This window comes from Prionailurus bengalensis, chromosome E1 (genome assembly GCF_016509475.1).
Source record: "Prionailurus bengalensis isolate Pbe53 chromosome E1, Fcat_Pben_1.1_paternal_pri, whole genome shotgun sequence".
Taxonomy (NCBI): domain Eukaryota; kingdom Metazoa; phylum Chordata; class Mammalia; order Carnivora; family Felidae; genus Prionailurus; species Prionailurus bengalensis.
The window spans coordinates 19,831,197-19,855,579 of record NC_057347.1 but is presented as its reverse complement, the minus strand read 5'-3'; the positions used below and the strand labels follow the sequence as shown (position 1 = coordinate 19,855,579).

The 24,383-nt window shown below is 35.6% G+C and overlaps 1 protein-coding gene across 2 annotated transcripts in view; it reads right to left on the bottom strand.

Moving 5' to 3' along the window:
- Nucleotides 1–24,383, bottom strand: part of SUZ12 (SUZ12 polycomb repressive complex 2 subunit) — a 46,623-nt gene that overhangs the window by 6,519 nt on the left and 15,721 nt on the right. For both annotated transcript variants that reach the window (XM_043583652.1, XM_043583653.1), the window contains 10 exons: nucleotides 21,692–21,741; nucleotides 17,212–17,297; nucleotides 15,379–15,610; nucleotides 14,372–14,465; nucleotides 8,057–8,162; nucleotides 4,605–4,782; nucleotides 2,528–2,619; nucleotides 2,179–2,322; nucleotides 989–1,146; nucleotides 407–605 (listed from right to left, as the gene is read on the bottom strand). In XM_043583652.1, the coding sequence (XP_043439587.1) occupies nucleotides 407–605; nucleotides 989–1,146; nucleotides 2,179–2,322; nucleotides 2,528–2,619; nucleotides 4,605–4,782; nucleotides 8,057–8,162; nucleotides 14,372–14,465; nucleotides 15,379–15,610; nucleotides 17,212–17,297; nucleotides 21,692–21,741 (1,339 nt within the window). The remainder of the gene's footprint in view (nucleotides 1–406; nucleotides 606–988; nucleotides 1,147–2,178; nucleotides 2,323–2,527; nucleotides 2,620–4,604; nucleotides 4,783–8,056; nucleotides 8,163–14,371; nucleotides 14,466–15,378; nucleotides 15,611–17,211; nucleotides 17,298–21,691; nucleotides 21,742–24,383) is intronic.

Below are 24,383 nucleotides of genomic sequence, written 5' to 3'. Positions count from 1 at the left end.
AAATATAATAAAAAAATTGCAGATTCCCAAATTCCTTCATTTATTTACTTATTTTTTATTAATTTTTTTTTTTAACGTTTATTTATTTTTTAGACAGAGAGAGACAGAGTATGAATGGGGGAGCATCAGAGAGAGGGAGACACAGAATCTGAAACAGGATCCAGGCTCTGAGCTGTCAGCACAGAGCCCAACGCGGGGCTCGAACTCACGGACTGCGAGATCATGACCTGAGCTGAAGTCAGCCGCTTAACCGACTGAGCCACCCAGGCGCCCCATCAAATTCCTTCATTTAGAAAGAGCTCCTGTACATTAAGTCAAGATTTTAAATCATATTAAACAATAGTTTTTAAACACAAATCCGTAAGATTCTAAAGTCACAGTCAACAGTGATACTAGTAATACTTACTGTAATGGTTTTTTCTCTTAGCCATTCAGGATCCTTTTCATCTTCACTGTCTACTTCCATTTCTTGTGGACGGAGAGGTAAACAAGTATCACTATGGAAATACAGACGGTTGTGTCCACTACTGTACGTTCGCTGCTGTTCCACTTCTCCATCTTCAGATTCAAGAAATTCAGACATGCTTGCTTTTGTTCGTTTTGGTCTAATGGAAAGAGATGTTGATGGAACACTGAGTGACAGGGATTCTTTCTATTCCACATCTCTCAAATAGAGTATGTTCCTTGTTTCCTATCTAGGTATGCACATAGTAACTTCCACTGGAAAAATTCCTTAATCTCTCGAACCACTAGAGCAGTCGTGATATTAACATTTAAAACACAGGAAAAAGTTCTAAGGAGGAAGTAAGAAAATCACTGTGGGACCTGGGGAGGGTTATAAAGCAGTATACCACCCCAGAGACTTAGCTAACAATCTGAAATAATGACTCCCACCTAAATAGTAGCTTTGTCTGGCTCTCCTTTGTTCTTCCACCATCATCAATAAAAGTCAGAGGATAAACTTTTGTTGTATGACCTTTTTACCTACCTGCACACAAGAATGTGTGTGATAGGCGTTCTTTTTACTGGTCCATTTCGGCTAAAAGCAAATCCAGGTTGGCGATGAATATCCTGAGGATTTCCTGCATAGGAGCCATCATAACACTCGTTGATAGAAACATCTATCCTAGCACCTTTTGGATGATACTGTAAGAAAAATGGCAAGATGCTTATAATAAGGAAATATTAATTATCCCTACCCTGAACACCTAACATGCCAATTTATTTTAAAAAGTACTAGTGGGTTCTTAATGTTTTGGAAACTAAAATAAACTACACATACCAGCATGATGAAAGGGAAGTCAGAAGATCTGGACTCAAGAAGATCTGTGTTAAAATCCTGGCTGTGACATTCACTGGCTTGGTAATTTTGTACAAATTATTTCTTGTTTGAGCAAGAATAAAGAAATTACCACTTAATTCAAAGAGCTGGTGTGAGGATTATGTGTGTCAATATAGGTGCAATATGCAAATATATACAAACCAAATCACTGTAATTCATGCATTAAGCAATCCATCAAATGCAAAGATTTTGGTATTTTTTGCAGAAGGGAAATTTATTTTATCATGTTTTAATTTCAATACAATTAACGTACAGTGTTATATTAGTTTCAGGTGTACAAAAGTGATTCAACAATTCTATACATTACTTGGTGCTCAACATGCTAAGTGTACTCCAAAAAAAGCACAATTTTTTAAAGTCAGACTGTCTTATATATTACTGGTAGGAAAAAAAAAAAGGGGGTGCCTAGGTGGCTCGGTCAGTTAGTTAGGCGTCTGACTTCAGCTCAGGTCATGACCTCACGCTTCGCTGAGTTCGAGCCCTACATCTGGCTCTCTGCTGTCAGCACAGAGCCCATTTTGGATCCTCGGCCTCCTCTCTCTCCACCCCTCCCTTGCTCACCCTCACTCTCAAAAACAAACAAACATTGGGGCGCCTGGGTGGCGCAGTCGGTTAAGCATCCGACTTTAGCTAGGTCACGATCTCACGGTCCGTGAGTTCGAGCCCCGCGTCAGGCTCTGGGCTGATGGCTCAGAGCCTGGAGCCTGTTTCCAATTCTGTGTCTCCCTCTCTCTCTGCCCCTCCCCCGTTCATGCTCTGTCTCTCTCTGTCCCAAAAATAAATAAACGTTGAAAAAAAAATAAAATAAATAAACAAACATTAAAAAAGTTACTTACAACATAATTGAAGATAAATCTGCTGTGGCAGAGTTTAAGATGCTTGAGTAAGCTATAAAGTTTGCGGCAATTCAGAGTACACCATGGGCAATGTAGGTCGTCTCTTGCTTCGGTTTGTTGTCTCGTGTTGTTGTTATAAAGGAACTTGAAAATAACAAAAAACAGCAAATCTCCAACTTAAACATCTCAAGATATTGTTTCATCATCCCCTTTAAAAATAGTTAAAACGACTTAAAAAGAAAATCAAATTAGAGACATTCTTTCATTTAAATATGCAAAATATTTCAGACGTGATGTGCAAAACGAAGGTGTTTCATGATTACTTAAAAATGAAGGGCCAGATGTTTACCTGATAAAATATTCTTAATTTTTGTCGGTTTTCGTTTGAAGTATCTTTTTCTTTTCTTGTTTGTAGGTCCGTATTCAATGATTCTTTAACAGCTGAAAATACATACTTTTATATTTAATGCAAATACCTGCTTATAAAAAGTGAAATAATGCATCTTGTGAAAATAATTAAACATGAAAGGTTTCAAAGAATTTTACTTATGGTACTTAAAACGCTTTTTGTTCTCATCCTCATGTGATGATTATAGGAACAATCTCCTTAACCAGCACCCCTAATCAGTTAGGTCTTTACTGGCAGGAGCCATTTTTTCCCCTTTAAAAACCACCTCTTATATTCTAAACCATTATAAAAGTACCCCAAATAATTATATGTAGTCACTACAGTATTTTAAGCACTCTGAAGGTCAGAGTGTGGTTCTGACTGGTCTTTGTATTTTCAATGCACAGCAGTGAGCAGACTTCCACTAAGTGTTAGTTTAACAAAAATTAAATTAAAAATGATTGTATTAATTTCATTGCAAATCCAAAAGATAATGGCCATCAATAATTTTGTTCTATTTCTTTATAGACTTAAAATGTTTTTACTTTCCCTGACAGAACAATTTCATATGTACAATTTTGTATGAAACTTTTTTTCTCAGTTTCTTTGAAACTCTTTACCTAGCAGACTGGCCACAGAATATTTTCAGAAGTACCCAGACCACAATTTACTTGGGAAATCTTTGCCCTGACACAGGCCACTTCTTACATCTCTTGGACTCTAACAGTAACCTGCACACCATAAATGGACATGAGGGGTCAATGTCAAAGACAACTGTCCTACACCTTCTGTCTTCTTTAAACAGACTTAGACAAAAACACATAGATGCTCTCAATCAAGGACAGTGTTCCTATCAGGCAGGTACAAGATGACAGAACACTGCACCTGGGCCTTAACTCAGCAGAATTAACTTCATTTAGAAGTGTTTTTCAGGGCGCCTGGGTGGTGCAGTCGGTTAAGCGTCCGACTTCAGCCAGGTCACGATCTCGCGGTCCGTGAGTTCGAGCCCCGCGTCAGGCTCTGGGCTGATGGCTCAGAGCCTGGAGCCTGTTTCCGATTCTGTGTCTCCCTCTCTCTCTGCCCCTCCCCCGTTCGTGCTCTGTCTCTCTCTGTCCCAAAAATAAATAAACGTTGAAAAAAAAAAAATTTAGAAGTGTTTTTCCTCTAAAAATTGACTGCAAAATTTAACCTGGTAAAGGGGCACCTTGAGTGGTTCATTCAGTTAATAAGCCTCTGACTTCAGCTCAGGTCATGATCTCACCGTTCAAGAGGCTGAGCCCCACATCAGGCTCTGTGCTGACAGCTCAAGAGCCTGGAGCCTGCTTCAGATTCTGTGTTCTCTCTCTCTCTCTCTCTCTCTCTCTCTCTCTGCCCCTTCCCTGCTTGTGCTCTCTCAAAAATAAATAAACATTACAAATAAATAAATAAATAAATTTAACCTGATAAAATTCAAGTTATGATGATCCACACCTAGAACTGTGAAAACACTCTGAAATACTGAATTCAGTTCTGTAACATATACAAATCTTTACATGAATTATAAAAAGCATACAGTTCCAAAACCCTTAATATAGCTGTAGTTCCAAAATCTAAAAAGTTAGAAAAACTAATTGTTTTTCTCATGAGCTTCTGAGAAATGTATTTACTGGAAAAACGTGTTCTAAATAGACATGAGGCTATCTCTAGACCTCATCTGGAGGCATTCCGTAACACATGGCATATATATATACTATATGTTCCATCAGACTTTTAACGTTAAAAACAAGAGCCACAAAATTCTCAGACATATCTGGCAGAAAACATAAAGAACTGAGATTTCTAAAAGAATAATTATTAGCACAAAAGGCAAACAAATTAATCCGAAGCCAAGTCCTAACTCTGTAAAGCATTATTTTGTAATTTTTTACAGTTTATTTATTTTTGGTAATCTCTACATCCAACTTGGGGCTCAAATTCACAAGCCAGAGTTGCATACTCTTCTGACTGAGCCAGCCAGTCACCTATGCAAAGTGTTATTTTGACAGCAATGTTTTCTTACCTATAGTCTGAGTAGGTTTAACTGAACCAGGCTTGTTTTCTTGATGAAGACTCTCTGAATTTCTAGTGGCAAGAGGCTTGGCAATAGGAGCTGTAGATTTATCATTGGTCTCTCCTGTCCAACGAAGAGTGAACTGCAATGTAGGTCCCTGAGAAAATGTTTCAAATGGAGGCAGCCTCTAAAAAACAAAGCATAGGAGAAGAGTGAAGATTCCATATAATGAAAGAAATCATAGGGGAGAAAAAAAGCCTCCCAATATTTATTATGATAAATTAACGTGGATTTGAAAACATCTAAATGCCTACAGAGATGGCCAGGCAGATAAAGCAAATCCGTGGCGCTGTACAGACTGTAGTACTGGAGTGCTCAGGTTGTGTACAAAGAGCCACTTAACAGCAACAGATGAACTGTTGCGATGTGCAAACAGAAGCCCAGTACCATCACATTTTCAGATTTTTTTCAAAAGTCAGAAATCCAAGTTTGCGTGGGAAATCTTCCTATTTTTACATGTTGGCAATCAATGGAATATGGCTTTAAAGGCAACAAAAAAAACCCGTGATAACCAAAGCCTGCCAGTTTGCAACCTCTGTTAGATGACCAACTACTTTCTTTTTGTAAACTGAACGATTATGGCAATTTGTAAATTTTCCTGGACTTCTTCAGCTTCAATGATAGCTGTCCTTGTTTCTCCTGTTTGGGTTTTGGGACCCGGGGTTTGGGCCTTCCTCCTCAACCTCAAATCATTTATAAAACGACCCTTCTGGTCTCCCTTAATTCCCAGCTAACATTTAGCCATCTGCCCTAATCTCTCACCTATCGTCAAGGATCTGCCTGTTAGGCTGATGATCCCAAACTGATCCTCAATTCTTTGTGCTTGAGGTCTAACCCCATATATCTCCAACTGCGGAGACGCTACTGCTTGGATGACATCAATGTCACCTTGAACCAAAAATATGTTTAGATGTGAATCTATTTTCTCTCCTTCCCAGGCATAATTATTTTTGTTCCCAGCATTGTCATTCTACTAGTGATCCTAAGCTAAAAACTTTAGAATTACATTTGACCATATTTTTCTTTTTCTCTTACATAATCACCAAGTATAGATCCTTATTACCTTTTTACTACAGTATCTCACCTGCTCTCCTGCCTCTACTTTTTACCTCTCAATTCATATGTAGGAGACCAAATAATCTTCTGAAAGACTACTTTCATTTTATTCCATAGAAACCTTCAGTGGGCTCCTGTATATTTTACTGCCATACAAGCCTAACCTCCTACATCTTTATTACAAACAGTCCTCTTAAAACTGTAATTTTAGACAGGAATGAAGTAAGTGTGCTTTTATAAACTAGTTTTAAAACAGTTAAGTCTGTATCTAGGTATTTATCTTGTAAATATACTTACAACGCATAAAGATACATGTACTAGTATATTTACCACAACATTTGTGAAAATGTAAAAACAAATTAAGATAACTGAATTACCCATTAAAATAGCATTGGTGTAGTAAATTATGGGACATTAAAAGAATACCACAACACTTTTAAAAGTTAGAACCAAATCTAAATGTTCCAATTTTAGAAGGATGCTCATTTCATATTGCTTTAATTTCTTGGGAAAAACCATCAACTCATATATATATAATTCTTATTTTCTTGTGAATAAGAACTTTAAACAAGAATCTTAAAACATAATGAACACTTGCATGAAATTCAAATACTGTAGATAAGCATAAAAAAATAAAAATTTAAAATTCCGTCACCTAGAGGTAACCACTATTAATTTTAGAAAAAGTAGGAATATGTATACTAGTAAGTAAAAATTAAATACCATGGAAATCCTATGAAAGTATTGTTCTTTTTATGTCTACCTTTGTAGATTTAAGGTACTTCCAATTTCTCATTATTTAAAAATTTTGCCAGGACCGGTTACCTACAACTTATCAGTTAACCAGTTACTACACCTTGTGACAAAATTGAGTAACTGGACTTAATTGCTAATGCCTACGTACACAATCTAAAATGCCATCCATATTGCCAGTCTGCCCTCCAGTAAGGGTGTCCCAACTTACTCTTACATTAAAGCATTATTTGAGAATATGTGTCCTCACACCTCCAACTAGAAACTGTCAATCTTTTTAACTGTCAAACCAGTAGTTAAAATAAGATCTCTGATTTTATGTGTCTTTGAATGCTAATAAGGTTGAATATCTTTTTAAAAGCTTGCTAGCCATCTATATTTGCTGCCCTAAGAATTGCCTGATTGTTCTTTACCCATTTTTCTAATTAGATAGCTTATCTTTTTTCTGGTTGATTTATAAAATTACACATTCTTAATACTAGCTTTTTGTATATTACATTTTCCCCAGCCTATCGTTGTCTTAAACTTTAGATTTTTGCAGTTTTAGAAATGAGCCACCTTTAGTTATTTTATGCTTTCTAGCTTTTGCATCATGAATACAATGGCTTTCTTCACACTAAGATTATATTAATATTTACCATTTTTTTCTGCAGTTATGTAGTGTTAGTTTTTACATTTCATTTATGAGACTTCTGGAATTTATTAGGTCTGTGTTTATTTCTAAATGGTTAGAGACCAGTTTTGTCACAATTTAATGAACAGTCCATCTTTCCCACACAGATTTAATACTAATTTTGTCACAGATTAAAGTCCAAATGTACATGAAACTTTTAAAACTATACTTCAGTAATCAGCACTTCTATTCCTGTTTATTATACCATACAATTTGGGTTGTTTTTTTTTTTACCTTTATACTATGTTCTACTATTTATTAAGTAAACGTTCTCAGACAACTTCCACAGTTTTCCTTAGTATTATTATAAATTGTTTTATTTTAACTTGAGACTAATTTTCAGGCTTAAAAAACTGCTGGGATTTTGCTCATGATAGCACACTGACCTAACATATTTAAAAACAAACGACATCATTATTTTGTTGAGTCTGCCTACCCAAGAAATGTTATTCATTCTTTTTAGTCTCTTAGAAAAGTTACTTTAAGTATGGTTCATCTAAGTTCTTGATAAATTGGTCATCATATGTTGCCTGCTGTTACTATGAATGGGATTTAAAATAGTTAACATTTATTGAGCACTTATTTTATGCCAGGCACAGTGGTAAGCATATTTCATTATTTCATTAAATATCAATTCTATGCCTCATTTTACAGATGAGAGAACTGAGACACAAAAGATTAAATAATTTGCCAGAACGCCACACAGTTTGGAATGGAGATTTGAACCTGGCCGTCTGGCCCCAAGGACAGTGCCTTCCTTTAATACTCTGACTAGGTAACTTTTACTTTGTGTATTTTAAGGTATAAAAACAAAGAACTTGTTACTTCCAACAAGAATTTGCATTTGGGAAAGAACACATCGATTAAAACAATGGGAGTTCGTAACTATAACGTGCTCCACCTTCTAAGTATTCCATACCTTCCCATCAAGAATAGTCTCCCATGTTGCTCTTTTCTTGCTTATTGGACATTCTTCCATTTCCTGCATGGCTACTTCATATTCCCCATCTAAAAGCTGTAAGCGCCTGTTAGACAAACACATACACTTTAAAGTAACCTGTGTATTACTGTAAGTACACAAATCTACATCTTTAGATTTATACTAAAAAGCATTTATTAAATTTATAAACTAGCTTACATACCCAACAAGCTTTTGAAATATACCTACTCTCCACTCCTGACAAAAGCAATTTTAATGATTTGCACTAATAACTATTATTACTAGAGAATTATTTCATTATTGTAGCTACTCAGATATAAATTTAAACATTTAAAGTATAATACATGTCTCAAGTCTCAAAACTTGGTAAATTTTAAACATTAAGTATAAAGCATAAGTGTAAGCTTTATACTTTTAAAAAAAATAGGATAACAACAGTGTTACAATACTTGCCTTAGGGAACCACTAAGAATTATGCCTCTGTTATTTCTAACTATTGAAAATACTTGAACTAGAATTCTTCACTTTCATTCATCATGACCAATAAACTTGATGATTATGACTCTGATAACTACACGATCCTGGGGGCACCTGGCACATATAGGTGCTCAATAAACATTTCATGAATGGATGAATGAAATACCAACTGAAACAAATAATTAATGCCCATATTCACAGTGTAGTTTTAATGTGTGTGTACATGTATGTGTGTGTATGTAAAGTTTATATTTTTTTTCCATACCTTAATCACTGGTAACACTACTACCCTAAACACCATTCTTCAACCATGCTCAATAATTCATTGTATACAGCAACAATCTGGCTTCTATTCGTCAGTCTTGGGAAAATTCTGTTAGATGATAACAGCTAACATTTATTGAGTGCTTACTATGTGCCAGGCACTATTTTAAAGACTTAACGTTTCATTTAACCTTCCCAACTCCATAAAGTAGATTACTCTGCTTTTCAGAAGAGGAAACTGAGGCACCGAAAGATTAAGTAGCTTGCCTTAAGATGACACAGGAAATAGAGCTAGCAATTGAACCCAGGTAGTCTAAGTCTGATCTTAACACCAAATGATTTTGAGACTTAACAGTTTTTGTCTTTATGCTATGCTCCTTGTATTTATTCTTTGACAGTACATCAGCAAAGCTATTTAACTTAGTATTTTACAAAACTATTTTTATTTGAATAGGTAATACATTCACATACTTCTAAACTGAAACGAAGCTTCCCTCATGCGTTTACATGGCTACAAAATATCCTATTTTATAGTTGCACATTTGATAGCTACAATCCAATTTACTCTCCTACCTGTAATGCATGAGGAGGCCCTTTTTTCCCACAGCCTCATCAACAGTGCTTTATCAGTTTTTTGATCTCTGCCAAACTGGTAAGTGAAAAAATGACATCTCAGTGTACTTTTATATTCAGATGTCTTATCTTTTAAATGTTTAAGAACCACATATATTGTTTTGTAAACATCTTTATCCTTTGCTCATTCTTCTATTGTGCTGTGAAACAGCCATACTCTATAGTATGAGTTGAAATTACTTTCCTCTTGTCATTTTTGACTTAGCTTGTGACAACCTCTTTGTTATCAGAGTAAGTTTTTAATTTTGCTCACTATTTCATACTTTTTCTCTATGGCTTTTGAACTGTAGTCATTCTTTAAGGAGACTTTAACTTCTCTGAGATTATAAGAAGAATTTTTATACATCTAACTCCTCACATCTTGGTGTGTAAAGTACTTTTCCTCCACTAAAAGGGATCAAAACTCTTTGAGGTGGCCAATTCCAGAGCAGAAGTAGAGAGGGAAAATGTAAGCCTGAAATATCTTACTATTCAAAAAATAAGGAAAAACTAACAAAAAAATAAATAAAAGTAAAAAAGACATATAGGACCCTGTTGGGAGGGCCTCCTCCTGACTAAATTTGGGACAATTTGGACAATAAAATGAATGACCAATGGCTAGATTAAAACAGACGTACTAAAAATGGTATTTGTTACTGATTAAGAAAACATACTGATTAAAAAAATAAGTTGAGGGGAAGAATGCTCTTCTATGTCATTTAAAAAATGCCAATAAACATGAAAGAAATAATAGAATGTTAAAAGTTGGCAACTGTCCTAAGAATAATTTTTTCAGGCATGCCTGGGTGGCTCAGGTGGTTAAGCATCAACTCTTAATGTCAGCTTGGGTCATGACACCAGAGTCACAGGATCAAGCCCTGCCACTGGGCTCCACTCTGAGCATGGAACCTGCTTGGGATTCTCTCTCTCTCCCTTTGTCTTCTCCCCTGCTCACGCTCTCTCTCTACAACAAGCAAAATGAAAAAAAAAATTTCTTTTTTAAAGAATAATTTTTTCAAGAAAGAATCATCAATGGATGCTAAACTGTTGGGTTGTTGGGGAGAAAATGGACATTTACCCAGTTTCACATATTACCACAGAAATTACCTATTTAAAATTTTTTTTAATGTTTATTTTTTGAGGCGTGCACATGCATGCCCACGCGCGTGCACATGCATGCGCACGTGCGTGCACATGCATGCGCACGCGCGTGCACACACACACACACACGTGGGGGAGGGGCGGGGGGACACAGAATCTGAAGCAGGCTCCAGGCTCTGAGCTGTCAGCACAGAGCCCGATGTGGGACTTGAACTCATAAACTGTGAGATCATGACCTGAGCCAAAGTCAGACGCTTAACTGACTGAGCCACCCAGATGCCCCAAGATTACTATTATTAATTAAAGGAAAAGGTACTATTACATTAGAGAAATGCTATGAACACCACCTTAACCAAGTGACCAAACCTAATTTTACCTGTGCCTGTGATATACACAAAGAACACATCACCATTCAATGTTCCTGCCCAAAATGTTTAACCTGAATCTAATTATAAGGACATATCACAAAAGTCCAAACCGAGAGACGTTTTGCAAAACTACAGGCCTGTACTTTAAAAAGTATCACAGATAAACAACAAAAAGAGAAAGGACACAGGTGCATAAACAGAAAACAAACTAGTGGTTGCCAGAGGGGAGGGGTGTGGGGGATAAACAAAATAGGTGAAAGCAGGACTCCTGGGTGGATCAGTCAGTTAAGCGTCCAACTCTTGATTTCAGCTCAGGTCAAGATCTCATGGCGAGTGAGACTGAGCCCTGCATTGGGCTCTGTGCTGAGCCTGCCTGGGATTCTTTTTCTCTGCCCTTCTTCCACTTGCACACACATGTGTGCTCTCTCTCAAAATAAATAAATAAACAAACTTAAAAAAAAAAAAAAAAAAAGAAGTGAAGGAGAGTAGGAGGTACAAACTTCCAGTTATAAAATAAATAAGTCACAGGGATGAGAAGTACGACATAGGGAATATAGTAACACCATAATAACCTTCTATGGTGACAGACGGTGACTACACTTATTGCAAACCCTGCAAAATGTACGGAATTGTCAAATCACTATGTTGGAATTACTAGTTGTATCCCCGAAAGGAGTATCATGTGTCACCTATACTTCAATGTACAACAACGTAATACGAATTATAATTAACAGTAGAAAGTGTAGCAAAGGCAGAAAGAACAGAAAAAAGAAAAAGGGTTGAAGAACTATCCCAAACTGAAGGAGACTGAATAGATATGGCAATTAACAACTAGCTCAAAGATCACAACCCTTGACTGGGGGCGGGGTGGGAGAGGGGGAATAGCTATGAGGGGGGCATTATTGTGGTCAGCTGGGAAGAGTATTAAAATTCCTGAGTATGACAGGTGTATTGTGGTTATGAAGGAACCGTCCTTGTTTCCAGGAGATGCATACATACTTTAGGAGTGAGGAATGAAAGTAGAGTGTCACAAACTAACTTTCAAACGGTTAAGCACAAGAATAAAATACACATTCACAAATAAAGCAAAGGTAAAACGTTAACAATTGATGTTAACAGTGAAGGGTTATGTGGGTATTAATGATATTTATTGTTCAACTTTTTCACAGTTCAGAAATTTTCATAATGGGGCGCCTGGCTAGCTCAGTAGGGAAGAACATGCAATGCTTGATCTCGAGGTCACGAGTTCAAGTCCCACATAGGGTGTAGAGATTACTCAAAAATAAAATCATTACAAAAAAAAAAAGAAAGAAAGAAAGAAAATTTTCAATATAAGTGGGGGGAAAATTCTGTGTTTTCTTCTTGGTACTTTTATTTATTAAACAGAAAGCAGTATTTCAGGGGTGCCTCAATCGGTTGAGCATCTGACTTTTGGCTCAGGTCATGATCTTATAGTTTGTGAATTCGAGCCCCACATCAGGCTCTGCTCTGCTGTCAGCGCAGAGCCCACTTCTGATACTCTGTGCCCCTCTCTCTCGGCCCTTCACTTGCTCACACGTGCACTCTCTCTCTTAAAAATAAACTTTAGGGGCGCCTGGGTGGCTCAGTCGGTTAAGCGTCCGACTTCGGCTCAGGTCACGATCTCGCGGTCTGTGAGTTCGAGCCCCGCGTCGGGCTCTGGGCTGATGGCTCGGAGCCTGGAGCCTGCTTCCGATTCTGTGTCTCCCTCTCTCTCTGCCCCTCCCCCGTTCATGCTCTGTCTCTCTCTGTCCCAAAAATAAATAAATGTTAAAAAAAAAAAAAAAGTAAAAAAAAAAAATAAATAAACTTTAAAAAAAAGGCAGTATTTCATAAGTAAAAGGAATGTGTTAATACATATATAAGGTAGAAAGAATTTTAAAAGGCACGCACGCACACACACACACCCCCCGTGCTGCCTAAAATAGAACACTGACCAACACCTACAAAGCCCAGTGTGCTGCATCCTACTTGCTTCTCCCACAGACATAACTACTATCTCCTAGAACATTTGTTTCTGTTGTTTTCCATTTAAATCTCTAACTCACGGGGTGCCGGGCAGGCTCAGTGGGTTAAACATCCGACTTTGGCTCAGGTGATCTCATAGTTTGTGAGTTCAAGCCCCACATCAGGCTCTCTACTGTCAGCGCAGAGCTAGCTTCAGATCCTCTGTCTCCCTCTCTCCCTGCCTCTCCCCTGCACTCTCTCAAAAATAAACATTAAAAAATAAATCTTTAACTCGTAAGTTAAACTTCACAAAGACACTATATTGTTTTAATATTAAGTGATATATTCTAATAGTGATGTTAAGTGATTTATTCTAATACAGTAACCAGAACTTATGGCATTTTTCCTAACCATCTTTACTTTTCTATTAAAGGCCTCGTGACTTTCTTTACCTGGTGGCTAACAAGTGATTACATAAAGCAACAATCTAGTACTTTTTAAAGAGTAGGGAGAATGTACTAGTTGCTGTCCTTGGCTCTTTCTCCTATACCTGACTATTAGTGAACTGTGTTAACCACTAGCAAGCAGCCTGAAACAAGAACTCATGGCACATTACAGGTTCCATTCTCCAACTGGGTCAAAAAAGAATGCTACTGGTGGCTCAGTCGGTTAAGCGTCCGACTTGGGCTCAGGTCACGATCTCATGGTCTGGGAGTTCAAGCCCCTTGTTGAGCTCTGTGCTGACAGCTCAAAACTGGGAACCTGCTTCAGATTCTGTGTCTCCCTCTCTCTCTCTCTCTCTGCCCTGCCCCTGCTCAGTCTCTCTCAAAATAATAAAAATAAAATAAAAACATTAAAAAAAATGCTGCCTTTGTTTCCTAGATCTTCTTTCACTGGCACTAAGATGCTTCCCTCCCCAATGAAAACTGCAGAGATGATGACAAATCCAGGTCGTCTTTGCTACCCTGTGCCAAATGCACATAGAGCTACATGATGACACACAGATCTCTTCCTTATCTCTACAGGAAATACATAGTGTCAAGATGCGCACATGGCCCACTTAATTCAGATTTCTGTTCAAATATTACCTTCTCCTAGAGGCTTTCTCTATAAAACAACCACTTAACACTTATCACTAAGTGACATTAGTTGATAGAATTTTGGGGGCAGTGGTGTCTGTTTTCTCCACTAGAAGTTAAGCTCCATGAAGGGAGAGATTTTTTCTTTCTTTTTTTTTCTTTTGCCTTTTCACTAACCTAGAACAGTGTCTGACAAAGGGACACTCAGAAAATACATGCCTAATACACAATCTTAACTGAGCCATTCCAGTAACAACTCGTCTGTGTTTATTGCTTGCTATGTGACAAAGAGAAAAATTCAGTATTTACACATTTTTTCATTTTTAAGAATAAAGAGAAATTTGGCAAAGAAATATCACACTATATTATGCTTGAGAATAAAAACATTCCAGAACATTATGGGAACCTCACTTGTCCATCAACATTACCTGTTTTTATCAAATACTGTCATTTGTGCAACAAATGTCTTTTCCCCATCTTCACGATTTCGTTTTCTTCTAGCTGGAAGTTCTTCATTGACATCTGTATTTCACAAACATTTCTCATGAATCACATATTCAAACAAAAATGTCATATTTATGGTATATGGTCCCTTATCCCAAATTACGTATAAATTACAATTAAGTTGTGATACAATATCCAGATTTACACTCTTCAATTTTATGTTTTACCATATGTGTATGTCCTTACTAGGCAAGGAGAAAAAAAATCCTCATTTATCATTATTTTTCAAGAACTTCAAAGGATACTTCAAGACTCAAAGATTATTTCTCCCAAGGTGCTTCTCCACTAAACTTCACATGTACCTCTATTATACCACTCATCATTTTGCTACAATTATTTATATCTCTGTACTCTTAGGTCAGTTTTTGTGACCTTTTGGAAGACAGAACTGGATGTTTTAATCTTTGTATCCTCAGCACCTATATTTTGGTTGAATGATTCCCTCAAAGGTGGATTCAGAACTGTTGGGAAGACAGAGGAATAGATATGTGATAAGCAAATACAGTAAAATCTTAATTACAGAATCTAAGCGGTGGGTAGTTAGATGTTCACTACATAAACTCTTTCAATGGCTGTGTATGTATGAAATTTTTCACAATAAAATTCTGGGGGGGGGGGATGAAATTCTGTTTGCTGAGAGACTAATTTGAAATACCAGTCTTCTCTATCCACTGTTTAATATAATTTTTTTTACTACATGAAATACGTTTCGTCATGGAACAATGAAAACTTTACAGATTAAATACCTAGTACAGCACAATAGCCAACAGTTTAAGATCCAGGGCAAGCTACCATAAGATTAATGATCTTATCAGACTGTAAAAGATTTGCAGATAAAGGCCATGCCTTTAGAATGCATGCAATTTACTTCTACTTCTTTCTTGGAAAAGTAAAGTTTAAAATAAATTAAAATTATTATAACAAAAATTACCAATATTTTCATTGGTTTCTCCATTAATCATTCCATTAAACTCTCTTCTTCCCGGACGAGTCACTCTAAATAGCAATGAGTAAGACTTCACCATATGGCTGTTACTAGGTTCAAATTCATTACTGGAAACTGCAAGGGACGGGAAATTTCCAGGTTTTGTTTGATTGAGATCAGGATTCAAAGGCACCTGCTTTTTACCTGTAGGAACTTGCCTTATTGGACAACTTACATCCTGCAAAGGCAAAGATTATGAAATTATACTTATTTATCCATATGCAATTATATGAGTTATAATAAAACTTCTAATCACAGATATAGGAAACATCATTACCAAATGGCATGCTGAAATTCTAACCATAGTTCTGAAAATTGTGATGAAACAAAAAAAAAATTTGGAATAACCATATACCAAATCTTAACACAACTGAGGATTTCTCCAATCCAATGTGATAAAGATAATGATACAGTATATCCAATATTTAGCTGGTGGTCATCTGAAATACTTTTACCTTAGAAATATGGAATTAAAACCATGCTTAAAATGTTAAGCTCATATAAATTAATAATCTTTTCCCTTAAATCTTCTACTTTAACAAAATAATTGATGGGACCATTAGAAATGAGAAAATTATAATAACACCACTGTCAACTTTATGAAATAGTAAATCCGTATGTTTAAATGCTGCTTAATAAAAGCAATATTAATCATCTTATGAGTAATGTTCTATAATTATATAAGTGGAATCGCTTCTCGGCCTTTTGGCTGAGATCAAGTGTATAATTATATAAGTGGAGTTATACTGAAAAAAAATAATTGAAAACTGAGAAGATGTGGAAGACCTTTATAGCAAGTTAGCAGCTTCTTTTTGAAAATAGAACATATTCTTATTACCTAAAAAAAAAATTCTACTCTACAAAAGAGTATAAAATGAGAAATATTTAAGTCCGCCCCACTTCCCCAGGTCCTACACTCCAAAGATAACATTAGCAGTTGGTTGTGTATATCCTTCTAAGCAAATGTTTACATCTATTATTTTTTTGAAACACAAAAACGGCCACTATAGTTGTATTCACTTTTTTTTTTTTTTGCCTGAATATAACATATCTTGAAGAATTTTCACATCACTGTTTATCATGCATACCAGGATTGCACTGTCTATCACCTTAGTGCACTCCATACAAGTGCTCTACTAGTGTTCAAGCCCTGTATCGCCTTACCATGATTTTGGAAGAACATCAGCAACAGGAACCTCTATACAGGTCATTCCTACTCTTAAAATACCCTAGCTCTTGAAGCTACCAGAAGTATAACTGTTGGCTTTAGTGGGTTGCCAAGGTAATTTAACCATCGTAACATGTGTTTCTATGATGAAATGATTTAATCTTACAAATAAAAATGTGAAGCAACAAATAAAAATTATCAGCAATGGCTGATAATACTGGCAACAAAATTTCTTTCCTGAGAGTAGTGTTACAAGAGGTAACTCTCTCAGCCCTTACTTAAATTTCAATTGGTTCAAATAGCTAAAAAAAAAATTAGCTAAGAGACTGAAGTGGTAGAGCAGCAACTGAATTTATGTCCTAAGATGCTAAAAGATAGTTTCTTTCCTTCAGTGTCAAACTCCTATAGAAGAAAGTTTTATGCAGACATCTACAGCCAGTCCAGAAAAAAACATGAGTCTGCAAGGTTGGCAAAAGAGGCTATGAGTTTTATAATTCAGCATCGACATATTTAAAAGCTTTCAAGGTTTAAAAAGCACAATACATATGCACGAACATATTCAATTACAAAAATTATTCCACATAATCTACCAGTATCATTTTACATGTTACCTTTCTTTTTTTGTGGCAAACTTTCACAAGCAGGACTTCCAGGGTAACAGAATTTTGTTCATTTTCTGAGTTTTGTGATGGCTTATCTAAACAGAAAATCAATACTTTAAAATGTATTTTTTTGATATTTATATTTTTCTAAGTAATTTCCAACAAAAGACTTTCCAACTCATTTTCCTAAGTAATTTCCAACAAAAGACTTCCTATAATGAATACTTCTCAGAAGTTTACTCATTTTTCCCCCAAAATCATTTTCAAATTTGCAGCAAACTCTTTCAAAGCCTTCATAATCATTTAAATAAACCTTTCACAATACAATTATAATTACCTTCCTACAATACTGTGATTTTCTTTTGATTCAAGTAAGATGCTCAATTACTTTAATACTAAAAATATTTACTTATTTGGCTATAAAGATAAGTAAAATTTATTTGGCTATAAAGATTTAACATTTACAGTAATGAGAATATAATACACTGTTAGTCAAAAATATTTTTTGACAAATACAGTTAAAGCTTCATGGCAGAAAACACGAATGAAATATTCAGGAGAGACAACCACACACAAAATTAACATTAAAAGGTTTTTTCCTTCTCCCAAAATCTATTACAAAAATTACTTAAAGATACACTTAAAATGAACTAGTTATTATTATATATGTTCATTTTGAATACACAGCGATGTTAAACCAGAAAAGTTCTTTGATTTGACCAGGCCTTGTGACCAAAGGGATTTCTAAAACATTTAACAGTGTAAAAGTTACCTAAACAACTATAATATAATTTCACAAGAAAAATAGCTAGTTTTTTATCTTTTTCCCAGAATTTCTCTAAAGCCTACACAGGATAGCAAAAACTAGGATATTATTTACTACCTGGGTTTACAAATCTTAAGGATTTTAATTTAAAATCCTGTATTTTATATATATTCCCTGTATCAATTAATTAACAAAGGCTTTTGCAAATTGCGGTTCTAAGAGTACTTTTCTATAACATACTTGTCTTCGATCCTAAAGGCATTATTAATAGTTCAAACTAATCATTTATCATTGTTTCAATAATATATATAGAACTACCATAATAGGGGCGCCTGGGTGGCGCAGTCGGTTAAGCGTCCGACTTCAGCCAGGTCACGATCTCACGGTCCGTGAGTTCGAGCCCCGCGTCAGGCTCTGGGCTGATGGCTCGGAGCCTGGAGCCTGTTTCCGAGTCTGTGTCACCCTCTCTCTCTGCCCCTCCCCCGTTCATGCTCTGTCTCTCTCTGTCCCAAAAATAAATAAAAACGTTGAAAAAAAAAAATTTAAGAACTACCATAATAGATGAATCCACAAGACATAAAAAAACTTAATTTTTGTTCTGAGATTTTGGATAACTCTTTTTTTTACTTGAAAACATTCTTCTTATGTAGGGGTGTACATAAAATACGTTTGAATTAGTATCTTTGAAAGTTATATCCAGGATAAAAAACTTTAATACAGCAGAAAAAAAAAATCCAATGTTTAAAATGCAGTAACAAAAAACACTCTCCAAACAATACTAACTATGAAAATAGCACCCTAATATCTTTGTATATTCATTCTAACCAGTTTCAAGTAGTAATAGCTAACAAAAGTCTTCATTTAAAAACAAAAGGAAAAAATAAATAAATAAAAAATAAAAAACAAAAGGAAAAATAATCACATTTTAGGAATCTTAATGTTGCTTTTCTGTCTTGGTTTCTTAAAAAAAAAAAGTATAAATATAGCTTAATTAGACAAGAGAGGCAATATAGCTGCTTCTTCCCAACTTTCACTAATTTTCAAAAAGTGGCAAATTATTTTCTGGAAACAAAAGTATCAACAGAGTTTACTTTCTTATTTACTTCAGTAACATCAAGAAAAAATTAAAACTTTGAGTTTGAGCAATTTTGAACTTTACATATCTTTGTTATGTAGACAGGAAAAAAGTTTAATCAGACTACTATCCAGTTAATTTCAGCTAAGTAAAATTAATTCAACTTAAATATTAATCAAGTAACTTTAATTAGTAAATATTCAATTAATATCCATCACCAATTTCAGTTATGAATAACTTTACATGTTTTATGTACATCCCTGGGAACAAAGGGCTAACGAAACTATAAAATTCAAACTATAAGCTTCTGAAGTATTATGATCCATGTACTGTATTACTACTTTTCTTTTCAATTTTTTATTTTAGAGAGAATGTGAGCAGGGGAGATGGACAGAGGGAGAGAAAGAATCTTAAGCAGGCTCCATGCTCAGTGTGGAGCCCAATACGGAGCCTGATCCCACAACACTTGGATCATGACCTGAGCTGACATCAAAAGTCAGAGGCTCAACCGCGTCACCCAGGTGCCCCCCAGAGTACCTTAAAAGTACCACAGAAAACCAATAAAATGAATGAGTAGAAAAAAGGACTCTACAAGATGATTATAAGTAATTTAGGAAAAAACATAAAAATGCTACTCAGTTTACTTATATATAAAAAAAATGGACCAGATCTAAGGTAAAGCTAGAATTAAAGTTACAGTAGCTGCTAATACAGATCTGACCAGATTTCAAACTTCTCATGTAAAAAAACCTGATAAGGGTTTCAAAGTGTTCTAATATATTATTATTAAACTTTGTTTCTTATTAAACAATACCAAGGATTACCAACTTGACATGTTTCTTGTAAAGATTTTATTCCATTACATGATAATTAAAGATGGATAAGCCAAGTGGCATTTTATCCATTTTGAAACCAAATGAAACTCTACCTAGCATACTTTAACTTCTTTTAATGAAGTGACATTTAAGACAATATACTTCTCTTTGTAAAATACCTAACATATTGATATATTCCACTGGTAGCAGTGGTTGCTTCTGTTGTTTTATTACTGTATTTTTTAAAAATTATAATGTGGGATGCCTGGGTGGCTCAGTTGGTTGAGTATCTGACTTCAGTTCAGGTCATGATCTCACAATTCATGAGTTCAAGCCCCACATAGGGCTGTCTGCTGTCAGTGCTCAGCCCACTTCGGATCCTCTGTCACGCTCTCTCTCTCTGCACCTCCCCTGCTCGTGCGCACTCTCTTTCTCAAGAACAAATAAAAAAAAATAAAATTGAGGATGCAATAACATCAACTAAAAATGTTTATGCAGAAAGGGTTCTACTCAGGAGACGCTTCACCTATTCCAGATTCTAAGACAGTTAAAGTTCAAAATACATTGGAAGTAAGAAATAACAAAATCTAAGAAACTTAATTATATGAAAAGATTTTCCCATTTTCTAGTTATGATCTCTGGAAAGATGATGGCTCTGAGATGGGTAAGACAATATTATATAGCCTTTTTTTTATAGCAATAGTTAGTGCCCTAAAAAGTACCATTTAGAGTGAAGAGGTGGAATTCCATCTATTTCTACATAAGCCAGATGCAGCTAACACTGACCTTCAAGAATGATCACACACAACACTAAATAATTTTAACAATTTCAAAATCTACTTAAAACTTGAATCAAGGGGCGCCTGGGTGGCGCAGTCGGTTAAGCGTCCGACTTCAGCCAGGTCATGATCTCGCGGTCCGTGAGTTCGAGCCCCGCGTCGGGCTCTGGGCTGATGGCTCAGAGCCTGGAGCCTGTTTCCGATTCTGCGTCTCCCTCTCTCTCTGCCCCTCCCCCGTTCATGCTCTGTCTCTCTCTGTCCCAAAAATAAATAAACGTTGAAAAAAAAAAAATTTTTTTTTTAAATTAAAAAAAAAAAAAAAAACTTAAATCAATAGCAGGAAAGCAATAAGGAAACCAGGCTATGAACAAGATCTTATGTATAAGGTCCACCTAAAAAAGCTCTTAAGCCAGTTTCATAAAATTTATTCCTGAGACAACCAACTTCTCAATTACCTCGGTGCTTTATTAAAATGCAGACTCTTAAGTTTTACCAAACGTTGGTATACCAAAGCTATATCCTACTAGATCTGAGTCTTTGGAGGTCCAGGTATACATATTTTAAACAAACTGTCAAAATATTTCTACAAACACTAAAATTTAAGAACCACTACTTTAAAAGTTTAAAGAGTGACAAGTTATATCTTCCACATCCCATCATTGACCACATAAAGCAGTAACCGAATTGTTGGAAAAATCAACTAAAGAGAAACTGAATTATCAGAATCGACATCTTTTCCATTAAATATAATTTTATAAATATTTTTTAGTGTTTATTTATTTTTGGAGAGAGAGAAGGGGGTGGGGCAGAAAGAGAGGGAGACACAGAATCCGAAGCAGGCTCGAGGCTCCAAGCTGTCAGCACAGAGCTCGACGTGGGGCTCGAAACCATGAACTGTACAATCATGACCTGAGCCCAAGTTGGATGCTTAACTGACTGACCCACTCAGGCACCCCTAATTTTAGAAATTGATACATACACGCGAAATAATTTTTTACATTCACAAAGGTGTTTTGATGTTAGAATGCCAATACATTTACTTTCAAGTACATACCATTTTTGTGGAAGAAACCAGTAAATGTAAGCTGTAGATGAGCTGACAAGCTAAAAAAACAAAAAAAAAAATTTATCACTTTAACACTCTATAATAAAAATAGCCTAAACTTTAAAAATTAAGATTGAAATCAAATTAGTTACTTCAGGTAATCTACAAATAATATTTGACCTTCTTACTCTTAATTCTATGCAAGCCCACAACTTCACACAAGCCTATGAAAAACAAAACATAAAAATACACCATACAAAAATACTAAAGGAAGCAAAATTAATACAAAAACAGGGAGGGGGACAAAACATAAGAGACTCTTAAATACAGAGAACAAACAGAGGGTTGCTGGAGGGGCAAGGAGCTAACTGAGTAGGAGACATTAAGGAATCTACTCCTGAAATCATTGTTGCACTATATGCTAATTTGGATGTAAATTAAAAAATAAATTAAAAAAAAAATACCACAGGAATAAGGCAGAAAAGAAACAGATCAGCAAATACGTTACTGTAATTTAGTACCATCTACCTATAAAATGTGAACACATTTCTCTTCCCAGGCCTTAAAAAGAAAATTTTGATAAGGGTAGCTGAATCCATACAAAAATGCTTGAATATTTTCAAGCTGGGGAAATTCAATCTCCTAACAAATGATGCAGAACCATCATTTTCTTCTTCCATTAGGGGTGAAATATACAATTACAGATCTGTTATAGATTTGTAATTTATTGTTTCAACATGTCATTTTCACTGTTTGTTTTAGAAGCAATGGAAAAGGAAACATAAACTATACTGATCCTTTTGTTTTGAGAATCATCAACTGACATGGAAAAACTATGAAGATGAGACAGAATAAAAAGAAACATCCATAGGCTTTTGTAGTACCTTTAAACTGAAAAAGAGAGCAATCTATTAGTTGACCAGGAGCCATTCATAACTTTCTAGAATATGGTTTTTGTAGTGTGATACTGACAGATACCAGATTCTAGAGAACAGATGTTGGGGAAGGGAAGGAATATTGATTCCTTAATCAAAAAATTTACTAGTGTAAAAGACAATAAGGATCAATAAAGGGTATGGTTGTATGTTTTTTTTTTAATGATGGTGACAATCTAGTCATTCTTATAATCAGGGAAGAGTTATGTAAAGACATTGAGGCAAAAGAGTTTTAAGGAACAAGTAATGATTGAAAATGAGGTCATACTATAAAGAGATTAGCTGTGTAACTGTGCCCAGGATTCCTCTCTTTCTTAGAGAAGTAAGAGGAGAGTGATCCTTCAACAGAAAATGTGAGAATGTCTCTATCTTCTTACTGAGGTAAGCCATGAAACTGTATGCTAAAAAAACTACAGGGTGAGTGGTCTCAAAAGGCATTTCTAGAAGAGTACTAAGTATGCTAGGATACCAATAGAGGACAAAATGATTATGAAAGAGTAGAAATGTAAGGGTCCAAGCAGAGTTAGAAAGCATAAATATAAGGGGAAAACTAACAATAACAACTATAACTTAAGCATCAACAAAATATAAATGGGATAGAATAGGATCCTTGAAAACAGGTAAATAATGTATATTACTTTCTGACATGCATCAGATTTTAAAAGAAGGGGTGGGGAAGAAGAGGGCTGACTATAAAAGGATCATGAGGGAATTTTTAGGAATCTTTATCATGATTGTGGTGGTTGCTACCTGACTGCATGTAGTTGTCAACACTCAGAACTATACACCAAAAAGACCGAATCTAACTACATATAACTCACATCCCCACCCAAAAAGTACATTAAGGAGACAAACTTGAAAGAGGCCCAAAGGGATTTTTCAAGATGATAGAAATGTTCTATCTTGGTTGTGGTTATGGTTATGCAAGTGTGTACATTTGTCAAAACTCTATACTCTTAAGGTGGGTGTATTTTATTGAATGGTAGTTATATCCAAAGCTGATTTTAAAAAGTGTATCTGTGGGGCGCCTGGGTGGTGCAGTCGGTTAAGCGTCCGACTTCAGCCAGGTCACGATCTCGCGGTCTGTGAGTTCGAGCGCCGTGTCAGGTTCTGGGCTGATGGCTCAGAGCCTGGAGCCTGTTTCCGATTCTGTGTCTCCCTCTCTCTCTGCCCCTCCCCCGTTCATGCTCTGTCTCTCTCTGTCCCAAAAATAAATAAACGTTGAAAAAAAAAAATTAAAAAAAAAAAAAAAGTGTATCTGCCATCTACAAAATCTACATGTCATTTTACTAGAAGAAAACAAGCACTTTCCTATAAAAAAAAAAACAGTTTCATAAATGTCACCTTACAAAGCAGAATTACCGAAACTCCAAAGCATAACTGAAAGACAAAGAGGATTATTCTATAATTTCCACATGTTAGAAGATAATCCATTACAACCCATCTATCCTATTCTTCGTTGTTTGAGTTAAACCTACATCTCAAGGCCAGGTTAATTCTCTTAAAACACCATTCTGTATGTATCATTCCTTTCTCCAAATTTTCCAATGAGCCCCAACCGCCAAATCTTTTGTCTAATTGCTGTCTAGAATATGGCTCCCATTTCTTTTTATCTCCACTAAAGCCCTACAGAGGAAAATTAGATACAATGGTAAAACAGAGACAGAAAAATCCAAGTTTAAATTCTGGCTCAGTTATGAGCTGTGACCTAATATCTGTAAAATGAGGAAATGAGCTCTCTCAAAACTGTGAGGCTTGTATAAAAT